This window comes from Tachyglossus aculeatus, chromosome 2 (genome assembly GCF_015852505.1).
Source record: "Tachyglossus aculeatus isolate mTacAcu1 chromosome 2, mTacAcu1.pri, whole genome shotgun sequence".
Taxonomy (NCBI): Eukaryota; Metazoa; Chordata; class Mammalia; order Monotremata; family Tachyglossidae; genus Tachyglossus; species Tachyglossus aculeatus.
The window spans coordinates 107,959,791-107,986,181 of record NC_052067.1 but is presented as its reverse complement, the minus strand read 5'-3'; the positions used below and the strand labels follow the sequence as shown (position 1 = coordinate 107,986,181).

Here is a 26,391-nt window from a genome sequence, read left to right as displayed (position 1 = left end):
CAAAGCAGAGCCCCTGTCCAATGTGATCTTCATGAAATTCTGGCTTTGTGAATTAAATATTCAAAGTTCCTTGCTCTGCTTGAAAAGTTGCTGGGAAAAGTAATCATGATTCTACCTAAAGCCACTACAACCTGGGGAACCATACAGACCCAAGAACAAAAAGGCCTTTGTGCAGGCAAAGTCAGTGCTCCTAGCAACGAGCTAACTGGCAATATGCTGACCTGAACTCAAAATTATACTTCATCCATTCATGAAGAAAGCTGCATAACACCAATCATTTCAGATGGGTTTTTTAAAAAGGCGAGTCAGAGAGAGAAGGGAAAGATTAGTTTACTGCAAATCCCTTTTCTAAGCCTCTGCTTCACTTTCGACTCTTGCACAGTTTAACACTCCATGGTTAGAAGTCTTGAGGATCAAGTTTTAAGAACTTTTTACAAATCTCTCCTGGCAGACCATTTCTACAATTATCACCCATCTCATCTCTTTCTATCAATCAATGGAATTTATTGAGCATTTACTAAGGGCAGAGTACTGTACTAGGCCCTTGGGAAAGTACCATACAACAGAGTTGGTGGATGCCAACCCTGCCCACAAAGGATTTACAAGTCTATAGGGGAAGACAGACACTAAAGAAGATTAAGGATAGGGGAACTAGTATTTCTCTTATACTTTCTTCAGGGGAGAACCTGTAAGCATTGAAAAATAATAATAATGGTATTTGTTAAGCGCTCACTATGTGCCGAGCACTGGAGTAGATATGACGTATTCAGGTTGTCCCGTGGGGCTCAGTCTTAATCCGCATTTTACAGATGAGGTAACTGAGGCACAGGGAAGTTAAGTGACTTGCCCAAAGTCACGTAGCTGACAAGTAGCGGAGCCAGGATTAGAAACCATGGCCTCTGGCTCTCAAGCCCGTGCTCTTTCTACTAAGCCATAATGCTTCATGCTAAAATCATGCTAATCTTTTCAAATGAGTAAACCACATGGTTCAGAAAGGCAATCAAAACTGAACATAAAAGTGGACTCCAAAACTGGTGAATCTGGCATTATCCTTCACTCCATCTTTCTCATTCAATCTGCCACCAAATCCTGTAGCCTCTACCTCCATTCACAACATCACTAAAATCTGCCCTTTCCTCTCCAGCCAAACAGCTACTAGCACTGATCCAAGCACTTATAGCCCATCTTGACTCCTTGCTGACCTCCCTGCCTCCTGTCTCTCCCCTTTCTAGTCCCTACGTCTCTTCTGCCCAGGTTATTTTCCTAAAAGTGTTCAGTCCACGCCTCAAAAACGTCCAATGGTTGTCTATTCACCTCCTATCACGCAGAAACTCCTTACCACCAACTCAAACACAATCAGTTCTGCCCCTCCTACCTTATTTTACTGATCTCCTACACAACAACCCAAAGAAGAGGGGCCTGGTGGATAAATCACAGGCCTGGGAGCCAGAAGGACCTGGGTTCTAATCCAGCCTCCATCACCAGTCTGCAGTGGGACCTTGGGCAAGTCACTTAGCTTCTCTGTGACTCAGTTACCTCATCTGTAAAATGTGGATTAAGACTGAACCCCATGTGGGACATGGTTTGCGTCCAAACTGGTTAGCTTATATCTACCCCAGCTCTTAGTACCATGCCTGGCCTAGTACCATAGTAATACCATTAAAAAAAAACAAACAAAAAAAACAAACAAAAAAACCCACACCCCACGCTCTTCGTTCCTCTAACACCAATCTACTCACTAGGCCTGGATCTTCTCTTCTCACCTCCAACCCTTTGTCCACATCCTGCCTCTGGCCTGAAACTCCCCCTACCCCTGCTCATTCATAGCCACACACCACCTCTCTCCCCAGTTTCAATGCCCTACTAAAATCGCACCTCCTCCAAAAGGCCTTCCGTGACCAGGCCCTCAATTCTCATACAGGAGAAGCAGCATGGCTCAGTGGAAAGAGCCCGGGCTTTGAAGTCAGAGGTCATGGGTTCAAATCCCGGCTCTGCCAATTGTCAGGTGTGACTTCAGGCAAGTCACTTAACTTTTAAAAAAAAAAAAATGGCATTTTTTTATTAAATGCTTACTATGTGCAAAGCACTGTTCTAAGCGCTGGGGAGGTTACAAGGTGATCAGGTTGTCCCATGTGGGGCTCACAATCATAATCCCCATTTTACAGATGTGGTAACTGAGGTCCAGAGAAGTTAAGTGACTTGCCCAAAGTCACACAGCTGACAACTGACGGAGCCGGGATTTGAACCCATGACCTCTGACTCCAAAGCCCGTGCCCTTTCCACTGAGCCATGCTGCTTCTCTGGGCCTCAGTTCCCTCATCTGTAAAATGGGGATGAAGACTGTGAGCCTCCCGTGGGACAACCTGATCATTTTGTAATCTCCCCAGCGCTTAGAACGGTGCTTTGCACATAGTAAGTGCTTAACAAATGCCATTATTATTATTATTATAGACACTCTCCTTTCTATGTTGCCTATGCACTTGGATCTGTACCCCTTAAACACTTGATACTCATCCCACCTCCAACCCCAAAACATTTACAACCATAACCTTACACTCACCCCTTTCCCCTGACATATATTTTAATGCCTGTCTCCCCTCTAGACTGTGAGCTCCTTGTGGTCCAAGAACAGGTCTTCCAGCGGCTGAGAGTCAATGTAGCCTAGTGGAAAGAAGCCTAGGAGTCGGACAACCTGGATTCTAATCCCAGCTCTGCCACTCATCTGCTCTGTGACTGGACAAGCCGCTACACTTCTCGGCGCCTCAGTTATACTTCACACCACTTTCTGGATCACCTTTCTACAAAAACATTCAGGACCTGTCACCCCCTCCTCAAAAATCTCCAGGGGTTGAGATTTGTGGACTGGAGAAAGCAGTTTCTCCATATCAAATAAAATCCGTAACCAAAAGAAATCCCTGCATCAAACAAAACCTACTCACCAATGGCTTTAAAGCACTTCTTCACCTTGCCCCCTCTTACTTCATCTCGCTTCTCTCCTACAACCCAGCCCACATACTTGGCTCCTCTGGTGCTAACCTTCTCACTGTGCCTCGATCTCACCTATCTTGCCACCGACCCCTGGCCTACGCCCTGCCTCTGACCTGCAATGCCCTCCCTCGTCAAATCTGACAATTGCTTCAAAGCCTTTTTGAAGGCACATCTCCTCCAAGACATCTTCCCCCCCACCCCTTTTAGACTGTGAGCCCACTGCTGGGTAGGGACTGTCTCTATATGTGGCCAGCTTGTACTTTCCAAGCGCTTAGTACAGTGCTCTGCACACAGTAAGCGCTCAATAAATACGATTGATTGATTCTTTCATTCATTCACTTGTATTTATTGAGCGCTTACTGCTCAATAAGCAGCAGCGTGGCTCAGTGGAAAGAGCCCGGGCTTTGGAGTCAGAGGTCATGGGTTTGAATCCCGGCTCTGCCAACTGTCAGCTGTGTGACTTTGGGCAAGTCACTTCACTTCTCTGTGCCTCAGTTGCCTCATCTGTAAAATGGGGATTAAGACTGTGAGCCCCCGTGGGACAACCTGATCACCTTGTAACCTCCCCAACACTTAGAACAGTGTTTTGCACACAGTAAGCACTTAATAAATGCCATTATTATTACTATTATGATTGTGTGCAGAGCACTGTACTCAGCGCTTGGGAAGTCCAAGTTGGCAGCGTATAGAGACGGTACCTACCCAGCAGCGGGCTCACAGTCTAGAAGAGTCTGAATACTCAATTGTATTTATTGAGTGCTTACTGAGTGAGGAGCGCTCTACTAAACACTTGGGAAATGCTCACCTCCTCTGTACTAGGAACGCTGTACTAAACACTCACCTCCTCCATTCATTCATTCATTCATTCAGGAGGCCTTCCCAGACTGAGCCCCCTCCTTCCTCTCCCCCCAACTTTACCTCCTTCCCCTCCCCACAGCACCTGTATATAAGTATATATGTTTGTACATATTTATTACTCTATTTATTTATTTTACTTGTACATATTTATTCTATTTATTTTATTTGGTTTATATGTTTGTTTTGTTGTCTGTCTCCCCATTCTAGACTGTGAGTCCACTGTTGCGTAGGGACTGTCTCTATATGTTGCCAAATTGTACTTCCCAAGCGCTTAGTACAGTGCTCTGCACACAGTAAGCGCTCAATAAATACGATTGAATGAATGAATGAATCTTCCCAGACTAAGCCCCACTTTTCCTCATCTCCCACTCCCTCTGTGTCGCTCTAACTTGCTCACTTTGCTCTCCATCACCCCCTCCCAGACCCATAGCACTTATGTATATATCTGTAATTTTATTTATTTGTATTGATGTCTGTCCCCCCTCTTCTCTAAAATGTAAACTTGTTATGGGCGGGGATTGTAACTGTTCATTGTTGTATTGTTCTTCCCCAAGCACTTAGTACAGTGCTCTGCACATAGTAAGTGCTTAATAAGTATGACTGAACAAATGAATACCTCATCTATAAAATGGGGATTAACACTGTGAGCCGTATGTGGGATAAGGCCTGCATCCAACCAGATTATCTTGTATCTGCCCCAAGGCATCATATAGTGCCTGGAACATAGTAAGCACTTAAATACCATAAAAAACCCTTCTGTACTAGTCTCTCTCGAACGTCTAGTGCACTGCTCGACACACAGTAAGTGCTTAATAAATAACACTGATTGACTGATGTTGTTTTCACAGGCAAGTCAATCATTTAAAGGGTTCAAAAATACCATCAGCTCCACCTTGCTCTAGACTCTCCTGCCTCATCACCTAGCACTATCCTCTCAGCTCGGAACTCCCCACCCCTCCACTCCAAATCTGACACATTACTGCTCTCCCCACATTCAAAGCTCACCTAAAATCCCACCTCCTCCAACTACCCTCCCATAACAAATCCACATACAACAAAGCAACCAACATCTACAAACTTATCTGTAAGTTCAGCACTTAATACAGGTTTATTCGGTTCTTTCTTTTGGCTACTTTAATAATAATAATTATAATAAGGATGGCATTTGTTAAGCACTTACTATGCGCAAAGCACTCAGGTTGTCCCACGTGGGCTCACAGTCTTAATCCCCATTTTACAGATGAGGTAACAGGCTCAGAGAAGTTAAGTGACTTACTCAAGGTCACACAGCAGATATGTGGAGCTGGGATTAGAACCCATGACCTCTGGCTCCCAAGCCCGTGCTCTATCCACTGAGCGATGCTGCTTCTCTAACTTTAGTTGTAAATATTTTGATTTCAGTCTCCCCCATTAGTGTGTAAGCTCCTTGAGAGCAAGAAATGTGCCACTTCTCTATTTTGTATTTCAAGCACCTAAAACATACCCTTTGGCATATGGATTCTAGCCGAGGCAGCTAATAGACTGCTTTTGAGTGGAATTTTCCATAGTCTTCGGTGAATTTTTAGCAACTGGACAAAAGCTCCCAACATTCCAGTCCACAGAAAGGGGAGGAGAGAGATGAGGAGGTTCAGTTTCGTAATGTAAGTCTGTTATCTTTGGTAGATGTGTTGGGGTAGAGACAGAGAGAGAGACAGACACACACAGAGCACGAGAGAGAGAGTGCACAAGGGTAGAAGAGAGAACTTTTGCTGAAAGGTTTGTGAAATATAATACTGGTTTCTAGTAAAGGATTACTTTTCTTACTCTCTCCAGTTATTTCTTTCAGTCCCCTTGGTTTTGAATGGGATGGGAAGAAGTGAGAAAGATCTGGAAGTTCATCTCACTGCAGCGAGAGACTGAGGAAAGAGGGGGAGAAGTCTGGCAGTTTCGCATTAGGAAAGGAAATCTGCAAAAATTATTAAAGACATGAAAACAAGTGGAAGCAGCAGTTGAGGGCAGGAGCTTAGGAAGCGATAGCAAGAGTGGAAGAGTCAAGAAACCTGCAAGCCAGCAACAATATCAGTTAAATTTCAGGGGGCACTGTGTGAACAGTACTGGACTAGAATAGAGGTCAGGCCAACAGGGCAATTTTTCAATTTTTCTATCAACAATTTAAAATGCCTCAAGTATCAACTTGTTTAGTTTTATCAGCCATCTAATTCTGTGACAGGCGGTGGGAGTGTAATCCACTTACTCCCTCCTCCAACTCCCTTCAGATGTCAAAAGCCTACATCTCTGACTCTATCCACCTCTGCGGGGAACTCGGCAAGTGGTCCCAATCTCAAAGGCACAAATAATAGAGCCGAAGGTTTTGGCAGCAACAAGAAGAGTATCTCTGCTCACTTAGCTGCTGCTGCTGCTTGTTCTGGAGAGCACTTGGTTTAGAACAGTGCTCGGCACATAGTAAGCGCTTAACAAATGCCATCATTATTAGTAGTATTATTATGAGTGTGGGGAAAGGGGATATGCAGAGGTTACTAATAGTGAAAACTGGACAAGGCTGGGGTACACCTCTGCAACTAAATCGTTTGTTGCAGGACATTGTTCAGTGATGTACCTTAAATCCTACTGGGTTTCCATGGGATGAAATTATACACACACATATACAGAGATACCCCCCTAAACTAAACTTGTTGCACGAGGGAACAGGTCTACCCATTCTGTGTTGAACTCTCCTATGCACTTAGTACAGTGATAATAATAACAACAATAATTGTGGGGCAGAGACTGTCCAACCCGATTATCTTGTATCTACTCCAGCGCTTACTACAGTGCCTGGAACACAGTAAGCGCTTAACATGTAATAGAGGTACATGTTAAGCGCTTACTATGTGCCAGGCACTGTTCCAAGCGCTGGAGTACATACAAGATAATTGGGTTGGACAGTCTCTGCCCCACAATAAGGCTCACAGTCTTAATCCCCATTTTAATAATAATGATGATGGTATTTGTTAAACATTTACTAGATTTCAAGCACCGTTCTAAGCGCTGGGGTAGATACAAGCTAATCAGGTTGGACACAGTCCCTGTCCCACATGAAGCTCACAGTCTTAGTCCCATTTTACAGACAAGGTAACAGGCACAGATAAATTAAGTAACTTGCCCAAGGTCAAACAGCAGACAGGTGGTAGATCTGGGATTAGAACCCAGGTCCTTCTGACTCCCGGGCCCAAGTTCTATCCACTAAACCACGCTAAGGAAACTGAGGCACAGAAGTTAAATGACTCGCCCAACATCACACAGCAGACAGGTGGCAAAGCCAGAAATAGAACCAGATCCTTCTAACTCCCAGGCCCATATTCTATCCACAAGGCCATGCTGCTTCCCTGTTTTCTTTTTTCTGCTTGCTGCTTCTTTCTTTCTCTCTCTTGAGCCACCTGCCTATATATATATGCACCTATACGCACGTTGATAATTACAAAATGGTAATTATGGCCAGGTTTAGAGTAAGAGGGAAGAATTAAATAATGGCTTTTTTTAAAGGTGGCTCAAGTTGCAAAAATCACTTAGCTATGACCCCATATCTGTTCACACCAGCAGGAGAGAATACAAAAAAAAAAAAAAGCACAGTAAATTTGCTTTCATGTATATGTGATTTCTTCCTTGTTTGACAGACTTCTTGAATTCTATTTCTATTTTAAACAGGGAGCATATATTCTAAGCAGCTGATTTTTCCACACAGCCTTGCTACTCCTTGAAGCCATAATCCTGTGATTGTGTCTGCAGAGAGCTGACATGAAAATTAATAAGATACCACAAAGGAAATATTACAGTTTCTTTTGCAAATCAAGCAAGAAAATGGATGAGAAAGGCACTTAAAAATCTGGTATCTTGTAAAGCTCAACAGATCTGCAAAAGATGCAGAAAATGAGAGCCTGATGGATCACTCTAACTCATCTATTATTTACGAGAACTATAGCGAACAGTGAAATATATTAAAATAATTCCCTGGCTTCACCAAGTTAATCAGCTTCTATACAAAGGCACACACAAAAAAGACAAAAGAAAACAAGCAAGCTTCATTGATCAATCTTATTTTAATGACTCTGCTGTGGAGCACTGTACTGTTCTTCAGAGGGCACTATACAGACAAAAATTCCTGCTTTCAAGGAGTTTGCAATCTTCTATCACCAGAGTCAAATGAAGGAAGCGGGATAGTCAAATGATGAGTCAAAAAATAAAGAGCTTAACCATGAGAGGAAGCAGGCTTGCTCCTCACTTTTCTTTTTCCGTAAAGTACTCATAATACTTAGCACCAATCCAACACACACACACACACACACACTCCTTTTGCTTTAACACAAGTTTGGCTTCTCAAATGAAAATAAAATATAACAAAAGTTCACTTTGTGTTACTTTTGCTATGTGCTAATCTTGCAACTTGGCTCCCCCTGCTGCATGAACAAAAGCGCTAAAAAGAAATCTCACGGAATTCACGCTGGTGGATGGAAGGATCCTAAAGAAAACCAAATAATATTACCCTGATTTTATGTAAGGCTTTCATTTTCCAAAATGTTTCATGGGCATTCTCATCTGTCCTCACAAAATCCCAGAGAGTTAGGAAAGGGAAGGTATTAACTCCTATTTCACGGTTGCAGTGATTGAGGCACAGAAAGGGTCTTTCCTGAGGTTGCAAAGCAAGCTAGTAGGAGAAAGGGTTATAACTCAGGCCTCTTAAGAAATCATATTGAGTGCAGTATTAAGCACTTGGGAGAGTACAATACAAGAGAGTTGGTCGGCACCTTTCCTGCCCATAACGAGCTTACAGTCTACAGGTCTACAAATAAATTATGGCTATGTATCTAAGTGTTGAGGGAAGGGTGAGTAAAGGGTGCAAACCCAGCAAAGCCCCCTTAGAAGGCAGGTGCCTTCAATAGGTCTTTTAGGGATGGGGGGAAGAGTAACTGTCAGAAATGAAGAGGAAAGACAGAGGCAGGATGTGGGCGAGAAAGACAAGATTGAGGTAGAGTGAGTAAATTGGCATTACAGGAACAGAGTATGCAGGCTGGGTTGTAGTAGGAGAGTAGCAAGGGGGGCAAGGTGATTGAGTGCTTTAAAACCGATGGTAAGGAGTTTCTGTTTGATGCAGAGGTGGATGGGTTCTTGAGGAGTGGGGAAATAGGGACTGGATGGGTGAAGTATGCCCTGGAGTGGGGAGAGACAGGAGAAGGGAGACAGAATAGGATAAGTGGTTGGATTAACATGGTGGCAGCTTGGGTGGAGAGGAAAAAGCAGATTTTAGCAATGTTGTGAAGGCTGAAACTGACAGGAGTTAGTGACAGATTGAACATGGCTTGAATTTCTGGTCCTTTCTTTATAAAAACAATGCATTCACGTTGTGCTAAGCAAGGAAGTGAAACAAGATGAGACCAGACAGTCCCTAACCCAATGATGCTCACAATCTAAGCAACAGGGGGAACACAGATACTCTACATCCATTTTACAGATAAGGAAACTGAGGCACAGTAGTCTAGTGGACAGAGCACAGGCCCGGGAGTCTGAAGGACCTGATTTCTAATCCTGGCTCTAGCACTTTTTTTTTTGGCTGTGTGACCTTGGGCAACTTCTCTTTGACTCAGTTACCTCATCTACAAAATGAGGACTAAGACTGTGATCCCAACTTGGGACATGGAAACCTGATTACCTTGTATCCACACTAGGGCTTAGTACACTAACTGGCACATAAGCAAGTGCTTAAATATCTTTTTTTAAAAAAAGCCGCATGCCCATGGCCACCTAATAATAATAATGATGGTATTTGTTAAGCGCTTACTATGTGCAAAGCACTGTTCTAAGTGCTGGGGGGATACAAGGTGATCAGGTTGCCCCACATGGGGCTCAAAGTCTTAACTCCCATTTTACAGATGAGGTAACAGGCACAGAGAAGTTAAGTGACTTGCCCAAAGTCACACAGCTAATAAGTGGCAGAGCTGGGATTAGAACTCATGATCTCTGACCCCCAAGCCCGTGCTCTTTCCATATGAGCTTAGGAACTGACTCGGTAAATGCAATAAGGCTGAAGGCACCAGAAGGTTAATAATCCCTTCAAAATTCCCTGGCTAAAACTTAAGACTAACTGCGCAATTTGAGGACAATAATAAATCAGAGTTATAATGATGACATTAATAAAGTATGTTAGTATTATTAAGTGCTTATGATTTGCCAAGCATTCTAAGCAGTACTGGAGAAGATCCAAGATTAATGAGGTTGGACAGGTCCCTGCCTCACAGGGGGCTCTGAGTTTAAGCAGGAGGCAGAACAAGCATGGAATTCCCATTTTACAGATGAGGAAACTGGGGCACAGAAGTAAACTGACTTGCCCAACCAAGGTCATACAGCAGGCAAATGGAATTAGAACCCAGGTCCTTGCTCCTTCTATTCAGCCACCCTACTTCCCAGGGACTTCTGAGTCAAAGATCGGCAACGCATACGTTCTAATAACACTTTAAAAAATAACACTTTTGAGTAGCAGTGTGGTTTGGGGATAACATGGGCCTCGGAGTCAGAAGGACCTGGGTGACCTTGTCTGCTGTGTGACCTTGGGCAAGTCACAACTTCTCTGTGCCTCAGTTAAAATTGGGGAATAAGACTGTGAGTCGCTTGTGGAACCTGGACTGTGTGTTCCACCTGTTTAGCTTGCATCTACCCCAGAGCTTAGTACAATGCCTGGCACCTAGTAAGCGCTAAAATACCATTAAAAAAGCCCTAGTCACTCTGGAATTATTTTCCTTGGGCAAAGAAACTACACATTAAACCCCTATTTCTATTTCTACATTTTTCTGAAAGTGTCATACATGGGCAAGAGATCTTCTAAAACCAGCTCAAACCAATTACATCTTAAAGCTGCATTTTAACTTGCCCAATTTGTCACAGCTCGAGACATGAAAACGATTGTAAAATAAAGTCTCTACATACCAAAAGATACTCAGTCCCCGAAACCACAATGCCAAACCTCAGAGAGTTTATTTCCCTACATACGTTTTCTAGACCTATTGATATCATGGAACCATAGTTAAATATCTAGCCCATCTAATTTCTCATTAGTAGTCCTTTTCTACAGACAACTCTTTCTATTTAGAAACTTTGCATCAGATCTTGGCGTTAAAAGACCAACTTTCTAAAAAAAAAGAAAATATTTCCGCACAAACCGATCAAGGAAAGAGAAGAGTTGGTATAACATAGTCAGCACCCATTCATTCATTCAATTGTATTCATTGAGCGCTTACTTTGTGCAGAGCACTGTACTAAGCGCTTAAATTTAGGGCTGCCCACCCCCGAGCGCAGCGAGCAGGGTTCGAACCTGCGCGGGGAGAACCCATTGGATTTCAAGTCCAACGCCTTAACCACTCAGCCATTGCCCCAAAGGATGCAGTACAGCTCACAGGGGTAAAGCTCTACAGCAGAAATGAACCTGCAGGTGCCCTAACTCAAAGTAGGAGGGACAAGGTAAAAACTGAGTTAAAACTGTCAGAAGGTTAGGTTTGGATTTTGGGAGAATGAGGTCAGGTAATAATTATGCTTTTATATAATTATGAGCTGCTGAGTAAGTGCTAACTGGAAATACCACCTTTCCAACTTTGAGATTTTGCTCAATTCTTGCTAAATCTATTCAAGAATGTGACCCTTATCTATCAATCAACCAAAGGCATCTATTGAACACTTGGGTTCGGAGCACTGCACTAAGCATTTGGGAGAGAACAACGGATTGGTAAACACGTTCCCTGCCCACAAGGAGCTTACTGTCTAGAGACCACTTCAGGGCTGTAGCAACGCCACCTGAAGAACCAAATTATCTCGGAGAGAAGTAACTATCTGGTTAAATTAGGCCAGAATTCAACAGTCAAGATCCCGTGATTTCCTTTCATCAGAGATCTTGGTAAGCCCTGAAATCAAAGTATTTAAATTTCTTGTGGGAACCTGTATCTATTCTGCCATGTTGACAGTTTTAATATATATAGCCATCCAACATTTTCAAAGACACTGCCCATAGGGAAGTTCACCTATGGGTACATGGGTTGTTGAAAAGGTCAATGTGGGACCCCGCAATCAGTCACACCATACATACAAAAAAGCTGTTCCTTACTGTTACGATTAATGCTTCCAGCGCCCAGTGCTGTTTTCTATTTTGCTTCATTGTCCCATGTTCCTCATGAAACAATTACTCTAAAGGAGCACCTCACCTGCCTTTAGATTATAGCCCTGTGAAGATTTCTAACAGGCTAAAACACTCATAGTGGTAATTACCCCTTTTAAAAGGTTTTACCTTTGTTGACAGTAGTCTAAAAGTACTCTGGTCAGGCACAATGGGGTGAAGAAGGGCAAGCTTTAAGTTGTAGTCATCTCCAGTCGGAAGCTTCACCAAAGCAGATAACTGTGAGACAGAGACCACAGCAGACCATCATAAGGAAATCTAGTAACCAGCTTCAGTAAGAAATATTAATGTTAAACTTTTATCTCCAAGACAACTGCAACAATGCTTTAGAAAGATACTGTGCTTTGAACCACTGACAAGTAAAACATTACTATGTGCACAACTACCGCCAAATATGAATATATAAGCATCTGTTTAGTAAACTTCAGGGCAGGCAGCAGACAACTTCATTATAGTGGAATACAGAGTAATTTAAAACAAGCCCATATTCAGGACTCAACAAATTCACTCAATAACAGCAGAAAAACAAACAAACAAAAAAAAGGTGGGAGAATGCTTCCCCATTAATACTATATGTAATCAGCAAGCACAGTGAGAGAGAGGAGGCATAAAGTGTCTAGAGAAGACAGTAAACAAAAAATAAGTAAAATTAGCTCCTGACGTTAGGTCATTTTTGACCGATAAATGAAGCCAACATTTGTGGAGCCCTATATAAATGCAAAAGTAAGAGAAATAGAGTAAGTTTTATCACTCAACTTCTTGGAAATTTGGAAAGGTGGATTTGAATACATGGCAAAGGTACCTTTCTTCCTCCCTACACCTATTTTCTGACTCTGGAGAGATCCCACCTCAGGGTGGGAACAGAAACACTTCCCATCCCACACAGCCCAACTCAGAGAGGGGGATTAAAAAAAAAAAAAGACTGTAGAGAACAAATGGGAAATAACTGAATTCCAGTGTTTACTATATAATGGGGTCCAAGGACATCAGAAACAGGAATTGGGAATTTTCTGTTAGCCTATGGCTAAATCACCTTCACTGAAATCCGTATTACAATAGAAGTTTCTCAACACAATCAAATCTGTTTTACTTTAAAATCCCAAAGTATCTTTGAAGGCGCTTTGACTCCGAGAGCAAAGCACTGCCTCAGACTTGGTTTACATTTGGCAAGCATGCCAGGGGATACAGAAACACATCTGACATGCACATGTAGATTAATAGCTTAAGATTAACATGTCTCTAAAGAATATAATCACCTCTTTTTCTGAAAATTGCACGTTTACATCGTTCTTCTGCACATTCTTGATCATAAGTGTAACAATTACTTGAGATTCTGTCTGGTACCAGTCATATCTTAAAAAGAAGAACAAGTATAGTTTAAATTCTCTTGCGCTATGCTTCGGTTTTTCCAAAGAGCCAACTTTTATACTATAATACAATTTTTTTTCCACAAAAGTTTCCATGAAGAGCTCTGGCTTTCACACCACAAAGCAGTCTTTCCGTTTAATGGTGCAACTTACATTAGCTTTTACCTTGATAAGTGTGCCACCAAGAGGAATAAAGCAGGAACACAATTTGAATTATAGGAACAAAATGAAATAGTTATATTTAGAGCAAAATCATGAAAATGAGGCAACAGCCCAGCCAAAAAATGTGCCACCAAGAGCTTGACTGCTCCTATATCACTACTACCAACCTCGAGAGAGGGGAAGGGGCAAAGCTGTCAGAGCTAAATCTCCAACACTCTGCTTTTAGATCATAAATTTGGAGCAGGCTGAAGTTGTGCGCTCTATAAACAAGCTGTTGATCAGTGCTTACCCTAGACAACTCTCAAAATGGTAACCTCTGCCAATTCTTGACCTTCCCCCCTTCACTTTCCAGTTTTTGATATAGGCTAAAAGGAATGGCCAATGGTTATTCATCTTCAGACTCAAGGCAAGCCCTAGTTTTTTCATTTGTTGGTATTCCTTCACCAAGGCATTTTTTGGGTGGGAAATCCACATTTTCCCCAGTGAAGGGGACAGTGTGCTGGATGCCCCAGGGAACTGAAGTCTTGGATACCTGACAACAGGCAGGATAATGTTTACCTGCACACATAAAAAAGGTTTGAGCCTAAGCAGAGATCACTGGAAAGTACACTCTAAATGTTATAAGAGTCCCATGCACTCCACTTCCTCATATGCAAAGATAGGGGAGAAATCTTAGGTGGGTTGACACTTGTTTATTCATAGAGTTCCTTAAGCTATTTCCCTCCTCAATCAATCAATCAATCGTATTTATTGAGTGCTTACTGTATGCAAAGCACTGTACTAAGTGCTTGGGAAGTACAAGTTGGCCACATATAGAGACAGTCCCTACCCAACAGTGGGCTCACAGTCTAGAAGGGGAGACAGAGAACAAAACAAAACATATTAACAAAATAAAATAAATAGAATAGATATGTACAAGTAAAATAAATAGAGTAATAAATATGTACAAACATATACAGGTGCTGTGGGAAGGGAAGGAGGTAAGATGGGGGGGATGGAGAAGGGGACGAGGGGGAGAGGAAGGAGGGGGCTCAGTCTGGGAAGGCCTCCTGGAGAAGGTGAACTCTCAGTAGGGCCTTGAAGGGAGGAAGAGAGCTAGCTTGGCGGATGTGGGGAGGGAGGGCATTCCAGGCCCGGGAGATGAAGTGGGCCGGGGGTCAAGGGCGGGACAGGTGAGAACGAGGCACAGTGAGGAGATTAGCGGCAGAGGAGCGGAGGGTGCACGGTGGGCTGTAGGAGAGAAGGGAGGTGAGGTAGGAGGGGGCGAGGTGATGGACAGCCTTGAAGCTAAGGGTGAGGAGTTTCTGCCACTGATTGATTGGTAGCCACTGGAGATTTTTGAGGAGAGGAGTAACATGCCCAGAGCGTTTCTGGACAAAGACAATCCGGGCAGCGGCATGAAGTATGGATTGAAGTGGGGAGAGACACAAGGATGGGAGATCAGAGAGAGGGCTGATGCAGTAGTCCAGATGGGATAGGATGAGAGCTTGAACGAGCAGGGTAGCGGTTTGGATGGAGAGGAAAGGAAAGATCTTGGCAATGTTGCAGAGCTGAGACTGGCAGGTTTTGGTGACGGCTTGGATGTGAGGGGTGAACGAGAGAGCGGAGTCGAGGATGACACCAAGGCTGCGGGCTTGTGAGACGGGAAGGATTGTAGTGCCGTCAGCAGTGATGGGAAAGTCAGGGAGAGGGCAGGGTTTGGGAGGGAAGACAAGCAGTTCAGTCTTGGACACGTTGAGTTTTAGGTGGCGGGCAGACATCCAGATGGAGATGTCCTGAAGGCAGGAGGAGATGCGAGCCTGGAGGCAGGGGGAGAGAGCAGGGGCAGAGATGTAGATCTGGGTGTCATCAGCGTAGAGGTGATAGTTGAAGCCGTGGGAGCGAATGAGGTCACCAAGGGAGTGAGTGTAGATCGAGAACAGAATGGGACCGAGAACTGAACCTTGGGGAGCCCCCACCGTAAGGGGATGGGAGGGGGAGGAGGAGCCTGCAAAAGAGACTGAGAATGAACGACTGGAGAGATAAGAGGAGAACCAGGAGAGGACGGAGTCGGTGAAGCCAAGGTTGGATAGCGTGTTGAGGAGAAGGGGGTGGTCCACAGTGTCGAAGGCAGCTGAGAGGTCGAGGAGGATTAGGATAGAGTATGAGCCGTTGGATTTGGCAAGCAGGAGGTCATTGGTGACCTTTGAGAGGGCAGTTTCCGTGGAATGTAGGGGACGGAAGCCAGATCGGAGGGGGTCGAGGAGAGAGTTGGCATTGAGGAATTCGAGGCAGCGCATGTAGACGACTCGTTCAAGGAGTTTGGAAAGGAATGGTAGGAGGGAGATGGGGCGATAACTAGAAGGTAAGGTGGGGTCAAGAGAGGGTTTTTTTAGGATGGGGGAGACATGGGCATGTTTGAAGGCAGAGGGGAAGGAACCAGTGGAGAGTGAGCGGTTGAAGATGGAAGTTAAGGAGGGGAGAAGGGACGGAGCAAGAGATTTCATGAGATGAGAAGGAATGGGGTCAGAAGCACAGGTGGCCGGAGTAGCACTTGAGAGGAGGGAGGAGAGCTCCTCTGAGGATACTGCTGGGAAGGATGGGAGAGTAGCAGAGAGTGTTGAGAGCTGGGGGGTTGGAGAAGGTGGGGAGTGACTTTGGGGAGGTCGGACCTGATGGATTTAATTTTATTAATGAAGCAGGAGGCCAGATCTTTGGGGGTGAGGGAAGGAGGATGTACCTCCAAGGAAGAGGAGAGAATCCACATGAATCATAATATCGTGATTTATACAAAAATCCCACCTAGTACAAGTGTTAAACATAATAAGCAAACTCCCTTGGGATTTAATTAAAAGTGGCATACTTCAGTACGACACACTATTTTCAAGTGACGAATATGGATTTGCTGGAGTTTTTTTGTAGCATTCTTCACTAGAAGATGAACATTTACTGAAATGAAAAAGCACTTACTTGATTTTTGATGGCTGAGCTTGCTGTTGTACAGCCTGATTGTAACATGTTAATTAGAAAAAGATTAACAAGTTAGATTGGCAGTCTGCATATTCATGTGCATTTATGACCCATTTTGACCTGACCTTATTAATTATTGAATTATAATACGGAAAAGTTACAGAAACTTTCCTGAAAAATAAAGGACGGTAGTCTGGGTTAAAAAAAAAAAGAAAAGATAAAAACACTGCATTTAGATCAAACACACTGGTAATGCGCCTGTTATACTGTACTCTCCCAAGTGTTAGCACAGTGCTCTGCACTCAGTAAGCACTCAATAAATACGACATTGGTAGAAGACTGATACAGGAATCCAAAAACTGCTGGGGGAAAAAAATATCGGGACCTAGCTCTGTGCTGCCCCGGGGTAGTAACCTTCTCTACTACATCCTTTCTGTAAAAACTTAGGGAGTCATCTGATTTCAGAGGAAGTCTGACAGGGCGATTATAGCAAGACACCAGAGACAACTGCTCATCTTCAGCTTTGGAAGGCCTTACCATTGCCGCCCAGCCCAACTCCTTACTATTCGCTTTAAAAATAACAATAAATCACTCAATAGGTTCTCCCTGTCCTAATTTATCTTGCTCCTCTCCTGCAACCCCCAACTTGTAAACTTGGCTCCTCTAACACCAACCTTGTCACTGTACCTCAATCTCATCCGTTTTGCTGCTGACCTCTTGCCTCCTTCTTCCCCTCTGGCTTGGAATTCCTTCCCCTTCACAGTCGACAGACCACCTCTCTCCCCATCTTCAAAGTCCGATTAAAAATCACACCTCCTCCAAGAAGAAGACCCCGACATCCCTCATTTCCCCCACTCCCTTTCTCTTCTGCTTGGGTCTGTTCTCCTTAAACCTTTGATATTTACTTCTCTTTCAGCCCCACAGCACCCAAATACGTATCCAGATATAACTGATTGGAGTGTGTCGCCCTCTCTACTCTGTGGACAGAAATTGTCTATACTTATGCTGTACTGAAAGCTCCCAAGTGCTTAGAAACACTATTCTGCACACAGTAAACACTGAAAAATAATAATAATAATGATGGCATTTATTAAGCATTTACTATGTGCAAAGCACTGTTCTAGGCGCTGGGGAGGTTACAAGGTGATCAGGTTGTCCCACAGGGGACTCACAGTCTTAATCCCTATTTTACAGCGGAGGCACAGAGAAGTGAAGTGACTTGCCCAGTCACACAGCTGACAATTGGTAGAGTCGGGATTAGAACCCATGACCTCTGACTCCAAAACCCGTGCTCTTTCCACTGAACCACGCTCCTTCACTTCCACTACTCACCCTGCTATTTGTGTCACCCATACCCTTGGGTCACATGTCACTGTACCCCTTAAGCACTTTGACTTTCACCCCACCCACACGGCACTCACTCAACAATACCCACAGGGTACGGATTGCACATTACCCTCTTTGACATCCATCTTCACGGATAGGCACAAACCATCCATCATCCCTTGTCTTTTCCTTCTACATCTGCCTGCATCCACCTGAACCCATCATAGACCTCCCACCCACAATTTATCCTTTTGAATGTCCTGAAATTTTCTTTCAGCACAGTTTCTTGTGATACGAGTTCCACAAGCTGTACCAAGATGTTTCCTTTTGCTTGTTTACAAATGACCACCTTCAAGCTTCCACAAGTACCCCCTTGTTCTGTTTTTGTAGGATTGTGGAAACCTTTTTTCTAAGTGCTTACTACGTGCCAGGCACTCTAAGCCCTGGGGTAGATACAAAGGTAATCAGGTTGGACATAGTCCATGTCCCACAAGGGGCTCACAGTCTTAATCCCCATTTTACAGATGAAGGAACTGAGGCACAAAGAAGTTAAGTGAATTGCCCAAGGTCACAGGGCAGACAAATGACAACTTCTAGTCAGGTCGCCTTTCTACTCTTATCTTTCAAGATTAAAGTCTCAACCTATCCTCATTCAGAGGCTTCTCCAGCTCCCTGATCATGACAGATGCCTCTAAACTGTAAGTTTGTCCTCTAGACTGTCAGCTCCCTGTGGGGAGGGAATACATCTACCAACTCTGTTGTACTGTACTCTCCCAGGCACCTGGTACAGTGCTCAGTATACAGTAAGTGCTCAATAAATATCACTGAGCGATTGATTTCCTCTTTGAACCTTTGCTAATTCTAAGCTGCAATGACCAGAAGTGCATATAGCATTCCACGTGTATCATGGTTTTATGTGGTGGCAAACAAGCTTTGGCTTTGTTTTCACATTTTATGCTTATCAATTTATGAAAATGTTCTAGAGGAACCTTGGGGGGGAACTTCTTAAGTGAATTAGCAGTCCACCAACCGCTAGTATTTCCTGAAATGCCTAGTGTGTGCAGAACACTGTACTACACACATGGTCCCTGTCCTCTAGGAGCTTACATGATGATGAAGGTATTTGTTAAGTGCTTACTATGTGCCATGCACTGTTCTAAGTGCTTTACATCCTAGCAGGGGAGATAGACACTAATAATATTTACAGATAGGAGGAAAAGGGAAAAGGGAATGTGTGGATGACTTGGTGCCATCCTAGTGGGGGAGATAGACACTAATAATATTTACAGATAGGAGGAAAAGGGAAAAGGGAATGTGTGGATGACTCGGTGCTCAAGTAATAGGTTCTGTAAGATATGCAGATGAGTGTTAACAGACGAATTGTGAGTTTCCAAAAGCATCAGTGGCGCTTACTGTCACTGACTCGAGTGCTGAAGGGGCAGCGGAGGATAGAACCTAAGGGGCAGAAATTAATGGGGGAATCCTAGTAAAAGGAAATGTGATTTTTAGCAGGACCCTGGAGATGGAAGAGCTGTGACCTGCCATACTTGAAGGGGGAGGGAGTTCTGGGCCACAGGAAGGACTTGAGCAACAGGTCAGGGCTACAAGTGATGAGAACAAAGTAGGGTAAGTAGGTAGCTCGAGTCAAACACATCGAACAGTTTATAAGAGTACTCAGTTGAGGAATACATCATTTTGATTCAGAGTTTGCAAATAAGGTTTCTTTCATTAAAATTAAACATGTTCAGAATAAATATAAAAGACTTACCACTTCAGACTGTGAGGCTGTTAAAATAAAAAAGGTGCATTTTCAAACAGCAGATTTAAAATATTGAATGCTGCAGTACTTTTCACTTACTTGATCTCAGGACACAGTTTTACAGTAAATTTTTTCCTGACATCTAAGGAGCTTTCGTATACAACCAGAGTGTAAACCCAAATGAGGTGGGTCATCTATGACCTTCTCCCATAATGGGGATGTTGTGGCACTCCCTGACAGTCACTCTTCAAAACAACAAAGCATGCACAGTGGCAGGGGTTCAGAGCCTGAAAAACATTACGCTGAACGTAAAAGAAATCAGGTTGCAGATAAAGATTTTTAACCAGTGAAAATAAAAACTCAGGACTGATACTGTTCTTTTTCAGACTTCTGGTGCAGGTGGTTCCTGAAACATCAACCGATGGATAGTAGGGATAAAAATCAAAAGGGCTGACAGCAGAGACCCCAACTTTTCCTTTTGGGTGAAAGGGTGAAAAGGGGTCAGCAATTTTAGAAGAGGATGAGGACTAGAAGGAGCAGGCTGCAGACAGCTAATGGTCTGGAAAGTCACCACTTCGGGCCTTTTCTCAGCTGTGACTGGAAATCGTCAGAAACCTGGGATAAGCAAGGCTAGGAGGGCAGCTCAAAGCTATAGAGGCAATGCTCCCAGCAAGTGGACACCTATGGATAAAGGATAGATGAATACCCCACAAAGCTAGCTACTCATCAAGACCTAGACTATGAAAAAGATAACTTACTTTCCAATTCCAATCTGGACTGTAACTAAATAACACACCTCACTCAAGTATTTATTACTTCAAAAATCATAAAACTCAAAATCCTAAGAACAGGGGGAAAAGGTTTTGAAAGGCTCCTGGACCCACGAAAGTGATAAAATAATATTTTGTGGATCATTACTGAAGTACATCATACTAATTGGGAAGCAACCACGACAAAGAAACTCTGGAAAACAATATGTATTGAACAAGCAACTGTCTTTTAGGCAGCTAAGGGAAATAGCAAGGCAGGAAAGTGGGATTTTGGGATATTGGGAATTAGATATGTCACATATGTGACTAGCGATGCCTCATGGCAAGTAGATTAACTGCATTAGCTACAAAAGCCAAATGCTATCACGAGAAAAAGCAATGACACTTTCAGACAGTGTTAGCAAGTACTAAACATGTAGCTCCGTACTTACTATTTTGAGTTTCTTGACACTTTTTAATCCAGGTACTGAAAGTACTATCTGCATCTAGAAGGCAAAAAGCACATGTGAAAAGTGGACAGCTCAGCATGGATGTCTGCTTTAGACCACTCAAGAATTTGAAATAGGTGGAAACTAAAGATAAAACAAGCTGACTGGTTCTTCATCCAGAAGATTTAGGGTGGCAAACTGCTTTAGCAATTTCAGTAGATCATTGACAGACTATCACAGGGCCCCACGTTCATGAGGATGCTTTAACTGAGGAGAATTTGACAACGATGATTTTGGGACGTCATTATGCTGATGCAAAAAATTGTCACACTTCATACACTATCAATCCATGCTATTTATTGGATGCTTATAGTGTGCAGAGCACTGAACTAAGCCCTTGGGAAACAGTACAATACAGAGTTAGTTGGCAGATGTGATCCCTGGGCCCAAGAAGCTTACAATCTACAAGAAGCAGACGATAAAACAGACTAGGCAGAGCCCAAGTGGTAGAGTAGAAGACTACTTAAATAAATGTCATGGGGCTGGTGTGAATATCAAAGGCTTAAGGGATACACAGCCAAGTGCATAGAGGAGACACAGAGGAGAGGGTGGACAGGGGAAATTAAGGGTCTATATAATAAAGGGTCCTACGCTTAGCTAAACTGTATTTCCCAGAGTTGTTGAAAATCCTTTAGGTTAGCATATCTAGTTACACACACAGCCTTCCCACTCACTGCTCAAAAAATTAGCAGGGAAGGCAAGAAGTCTCAAGGCTTCTAGAATCATTGGATCAGTTCATCATTAACACTGTAAAAGGATGTAAATGTTAGATGCTTAAGGAGCAAAGCTGCTAGAGGTGTCTATGTCAAAGAGCTTGTGTATTTGAAAATCTCAACAAAATATCGACACTGTCAATATTACCATTTTCTACAATTCGATTTGAGAATATCCATCTCAGAATTTGAGGTTAAAATAACACTGATTTAAAGATGCCTTGTTCCTAACATTACCAACTCCACAAATATCAGTATCCAGGTTGTTACAAATTGCATGTACACCCAGGGGGATATTTCATTTTAAATGTCCTGATATTGTTCTACACCAAATTAAAAAATGTCCAACTCTGCACATGGCTCCTCTGAGAAAAGTCACCAGCATGATAATCTACACCTCTCTAGGTTTATAATCAGATTTGAGCATTTACTCTGTGCAGAACATGGTACTAGGCGCTTGGAGGAGCACAATACATCAGAATTAGCAGATGTGTGCCCTGCCCATAAATGACACTTCTGATGATTATACATTAATGCCCCATATTGACTCTGAAATACAGTTTAGACTGTATGACATCTTGATAATGATATTTGTTAAGCGCTTAACATGTGTCAAGCACTGCTCTAAGTCACAGGGGTAGATACAAGATAATCAGGTTGGACAGTCCCCCTCCCACATGGGGCTCCTCATCTAAATTGGAGGGAGGGGGATTTTATCCCCAGTTTTCAGATGAGCCAACTAGGGTACAGAGAAGTTAAGTGACTTACCCAAGGTCACTCAGATACCAAGTGGCAGAGCCTGCATTAGAACCCAGGTCCCCTAAATCCCAGGCCTGTGCCCTTTCTACTAGGTGCATGGCTTCACAGCAGCCCAGTGGAAACCCCTTCTTCTTGAAGGGGCTTCTGCTTGGGTTTTGGCTTTTAGGGGGTTCAGTGTGAAAGCATCATCACCCCCATCCCTGCCCAGCCCTACTTCTTTCCTACACTTGGCTTTCCAGCCCCACCTCCTTGAATTCCACACTCAAATCCATGGCCACCCACCTTCCCATCCTACATTTGTCTTTTTCTTTTTTAGCAACTGCTCTCAATACTATTTTCCACTGGGAACCTGGCTGTTGTGGGCAGGCAATGTGTCTGTTCTACTGTTGCAGTGTACTCTCCCAAGTGCTCAGTACAGTGCTCTGCACACAGTAAGAGCTCAATAAATACGACTGACTGATTCCTGCCACTAGCAGCCCCTTCCATAACTCGTGGTTCTCACCTTCTGGGCTACCAAGGTTCAGGGGCTAGTACGGACTTGGGGGATTACAGTGGCAACCTCAAACTAGATAAAGGGCCAGGAGCAAGTCCAAGACCGTAGCCCACTCCTCTACACCTGCCTGTCCCCCAACCCACCAAGGTCCAACCCCATCACTCTGGAAGGCAGGAACTAAGTTACAGAATGAGATGGCAGCTCCGGGACCAACGGAACCCAGCAGTGATAGCAGTTATTGGAAAACAACAACAAAAAAAAACAGAGTTAAAGACTCCAAACAGAATTAAGGAAAGACAATGTTCAAAATAGAGGGATGGACCTCCATCCCAGATTGGCCCTCCTTTCTCTTGTATCTTTTTTTTAAGCTTGCAGTGCTTCTCTCTCAGATTACCTATAATAATAATGACTTTTACTAAGCACTTACAAGCTAAACACTAGAGGGATACAAAGTAATGAGCTCTGATCCATTCCCTATCCCACATGGGGCTCATACTACAACTCTAACAGATAGGGAAACTGACATCGAGGGGCTAAGTGACTTGCCCACAGGCACAGAGCAAGCCAGGGGCGAAAATGAGGTTTAGGCCCAGGTCTCCGGACACTCAGTCCCATGCCCTTTCCATTCAGGCCTCCTTCCTCCTCTGGCCTAGACAGTCCGGCCTGGATCCTAGGGTTGTGACAGCTCAGTCCCCTTTAAGGATGCCGCACTTGGAGAAGAGGTTGGCCAGGCCAGAAACCAAATTTAAAAAGCACTGCCAAATGGGAGAGGGGAAAGGGAGGCCACAAGGAGTGTCTACCCCACAACTATACCACTGTTCCTAATGAAAATAGTTCCTTAATTACATTGTTTCCACTTAAAACTTTTTTTTTCCAGGAACCAATCATGTCATAAATCCAAGGACTTACCTGTACAGTTAGATTAAGACATAGTAGACTTCTCTGCTAAACAAAGAACTAAGTCACTAGTCCTTCCTTGGGAATCATAAGCAGGAAATTTTTAGTGCCAGCCACACTACAGTCATTTAATCGCATTTATTGAGCATTTACAGTGTGCACAGCACATACACGATAAAGTTGTAAGTTGATCCTGGACATGAACTCTTGCGTATTCAACAAGAAATGCCAGAAGAAGGGAGATATGCTTTGGTAATTACTTTTATACTTAAACCTTGAAGTGTTTCAGTCACAAATTCTTCAAATACACCTTGGTCAGACTACACTACTGAAGTACAGGTTATGAAACTTACCGTCCAATTTCTGTCCTTCCATGAAAGTTTCTAAAGCAGCCACATAGTTTTTTACATGGTATTCACCTATCCTGGCGTAAGTACATAAAAAAAAACCAAATGTAAGACTATGACACTTAATTTTACTTTAAAATTAAAATTTGGGGAAACTAAGTTTTACAAGATAACCTTTATTTCCTTACATTACTATGAAGAAGGTTTTCACAAATTACAACCATATCCATAGGACTAAGAAATATTTGGTAGTAACATATAATACTGGTCTTCATTATAGATTAGGTTCATTCTTCATGTCACAATTTTTCCTTGCTATCCCAATTCTGAAATAAAGCTTCTAGATGAGAAGAAAAATCAAAAGCTTACTTACTTGAAGAAGTTTCCTCAAACTAAGCAAGGCCGGACCAGGAAAATTATTCTTTGTCATCTGTTTTAGTTTCCTAGACATGCATTTCTAAGACTAATTCACAACTAAGCTTATATGCTGCACAAGAATAGCTTCAAAGAAGCTACACTATAAACACATGGGAACAAGGAGCTTGACAGATACATCAGTGGTTTTGAATGGACAGCCACCAGAAAAAATTTCAATTTACAGAGTACTAATATTTAGTACTCTAGACTCTAAGCTCATTGTGGGCAGGGAATACGTCTAATGTTGTATAGTACTTTCCCAAGCGATTAGTACAGTGCTCTGCGCACGGTAAGTGCTCAATAAATGCAATTGAATGGATGAATGAATGAATATTTTCAACTCTTCAATGAATCAATGCTTTATCATGGCAGGAGAGTTTGCGTATGCTGATAAAGCTTAGAGCTATGTCACTGAGAGATATTCTCTCATCAGGGTTACCCATAATGGAAAGGTCTAAGATGAAGCTTCAGACAAAGTTGTTTCACCTTTGCTGGGCAGCAGTGGCATGGGAAAGAGTCAAAGGCCAGGTGGTAAAGTGCTCAAAATGTTGATCAAAGACAACGGCCGAGACTCAAATTTTTACTGCACGGAAGAAGGCAAGAGTAAACCACTTCCATCTTTTTTACTAAGAAAACTCTATGGATACACATGCCAGAACAACTACAGATGAAGATGGGATGTTCTGGAGAAAATGTGTCCATGGACTCGCCATGGGTTAAAAATGACTCAACGGCATTTGACAAAAACAATATTTTCAACTTCACGCCATTTTTCATCAGCAGCTAGATTTTTTAAAGGTGCAACTATAAAAGTGTTGTGATGGCCCAAGCCAAATATTCTTTGACAGTTACTAGAGGTAATTACCGAATGCTCTCTCAGCCAATGTCAACATAGCAAAATCAGGTTATTTGGGTCATAGGCATATGAAGACATGAGCTCCTCGTTTCCAGAGAGGGGATCCCTGATATTTTGGGAAACTGGTCCTTCAGAAACAGCATGAAATTCAACAGGAACAAGTACAAAGAAGTACATTAGAAAATAAATTCAGAATGAGAAGATTAGCAAAGCACAAATACAGAGTACTTCAGAGAAAACCATAAGCTGCCCTTGAACAGTGTGATACTTCGATTAGCAGTCACAGGGTGGTAGAATACATTCCTAAGAGTATGAGCTGCAAAAAAGCCAGAAAGTAATCATTCCAATACCCTTTGCAAGTATTACACAAAATTCTAGTCACTATTTTTAGGAGATGCTCCAGAGAATTACAACAAAAATGACTAAAGGGATGAAAGGGGATGGAAAAAGGGGAGAGGCTGAAGGTGGCAACAGGAGGACAGAAGGCAGGTGCAAAGCTTTTTAAAAGAAGTGAGAGAGGATGAGGCTAAAGGGGAAGGGCATGGACATAAAGAACCAGAAAAGGAAGCAACTAAATAAACCAATCTGCACTTAGGTGCCAATGTGACTACAGGATGATATAACTAGGAATGTGAGAATTAGTCAGGGTTACCTAGCCCAGCCCTGCAAAACGTGCAAGTGTGAATCAGTTATTCATATGCTACTTGTAAAGTTTTAGTATTAACATAGTATATTAGGTATCACTACAAATTTCCATAAAGTTTTCCAGTGCAGAAATAAAAGCTAGAGCAAATACGTACCCTTTCCTCAGCAGGGCTGTAGAATTATTTGGATTAAGTTCAAGGGTCTTTTTTGCATCGGCAACAGCATCTGCAGAAAAAGTAGTTACCATCTTAGAGACTTGATGCTTTGGTCTTCAATATACAGAATACTAACCCTCGGGTCTTATTAAATATGTGGTGACAATTCAAAATCTGTCCTAGCATTTCTCACAATAGGTATTAACTGCTTCAAACCAAAGAAATCTGGATTTAAAGTAACTCCCTAAAAC

General features: G+C 43.0%; 1 protein-coding gene and 1 non-coding gene across 2 annotated transcripts in view; both read right to left on the bottom strand.

Annotated features, from left to right (window-relative positions):
- Positions 1-26,391, bottom strand: part of SUGT1 (SGT1 homolog, MIS12 kinetochore complex assembly cochaperone) — a 59,480-nt gene that overhangs the window by 16,538 nt on the left and 16,551 nt on the right. Inside the window, exons 4-10 of the mRNA XM_038768460.1 lie at positions 26,141-26,210; positions 24,074-24,144; positions 20,802-20,855; positions 19,610-19,626; positions 16,516-16,550; positions 13,294-13,390; positions 12,149-12,256 (exon numbers count right to left, since the gene is read on the bottom strand). Coding sequence (XP_038624388.1) covers positions 12,149-12,256; positions 13,294-13,390; positions 16,516-16,550; positions 19,610-19,626; positions 20,802-20,855; positions 24,074-24,144; positions 26,141-26,210 — 452 coding nt within the window. The remainder of the gene's footprint in view (positions 1-12,148; positions 12,257-13,293; positions 13,391-16,515; positions 16,551-19,609; positions 19,627-20,801; positions 20,856-24,073; positions 24,145-26,140; positions 26,211-26,391) is intronic.
- On the bottom strand, positions 11,165-11,246 carry TRNAS-UGA. Its single transcript has one exon. It is a non-coding gene; the product is annotated as a tRNA-Ser (tRNA).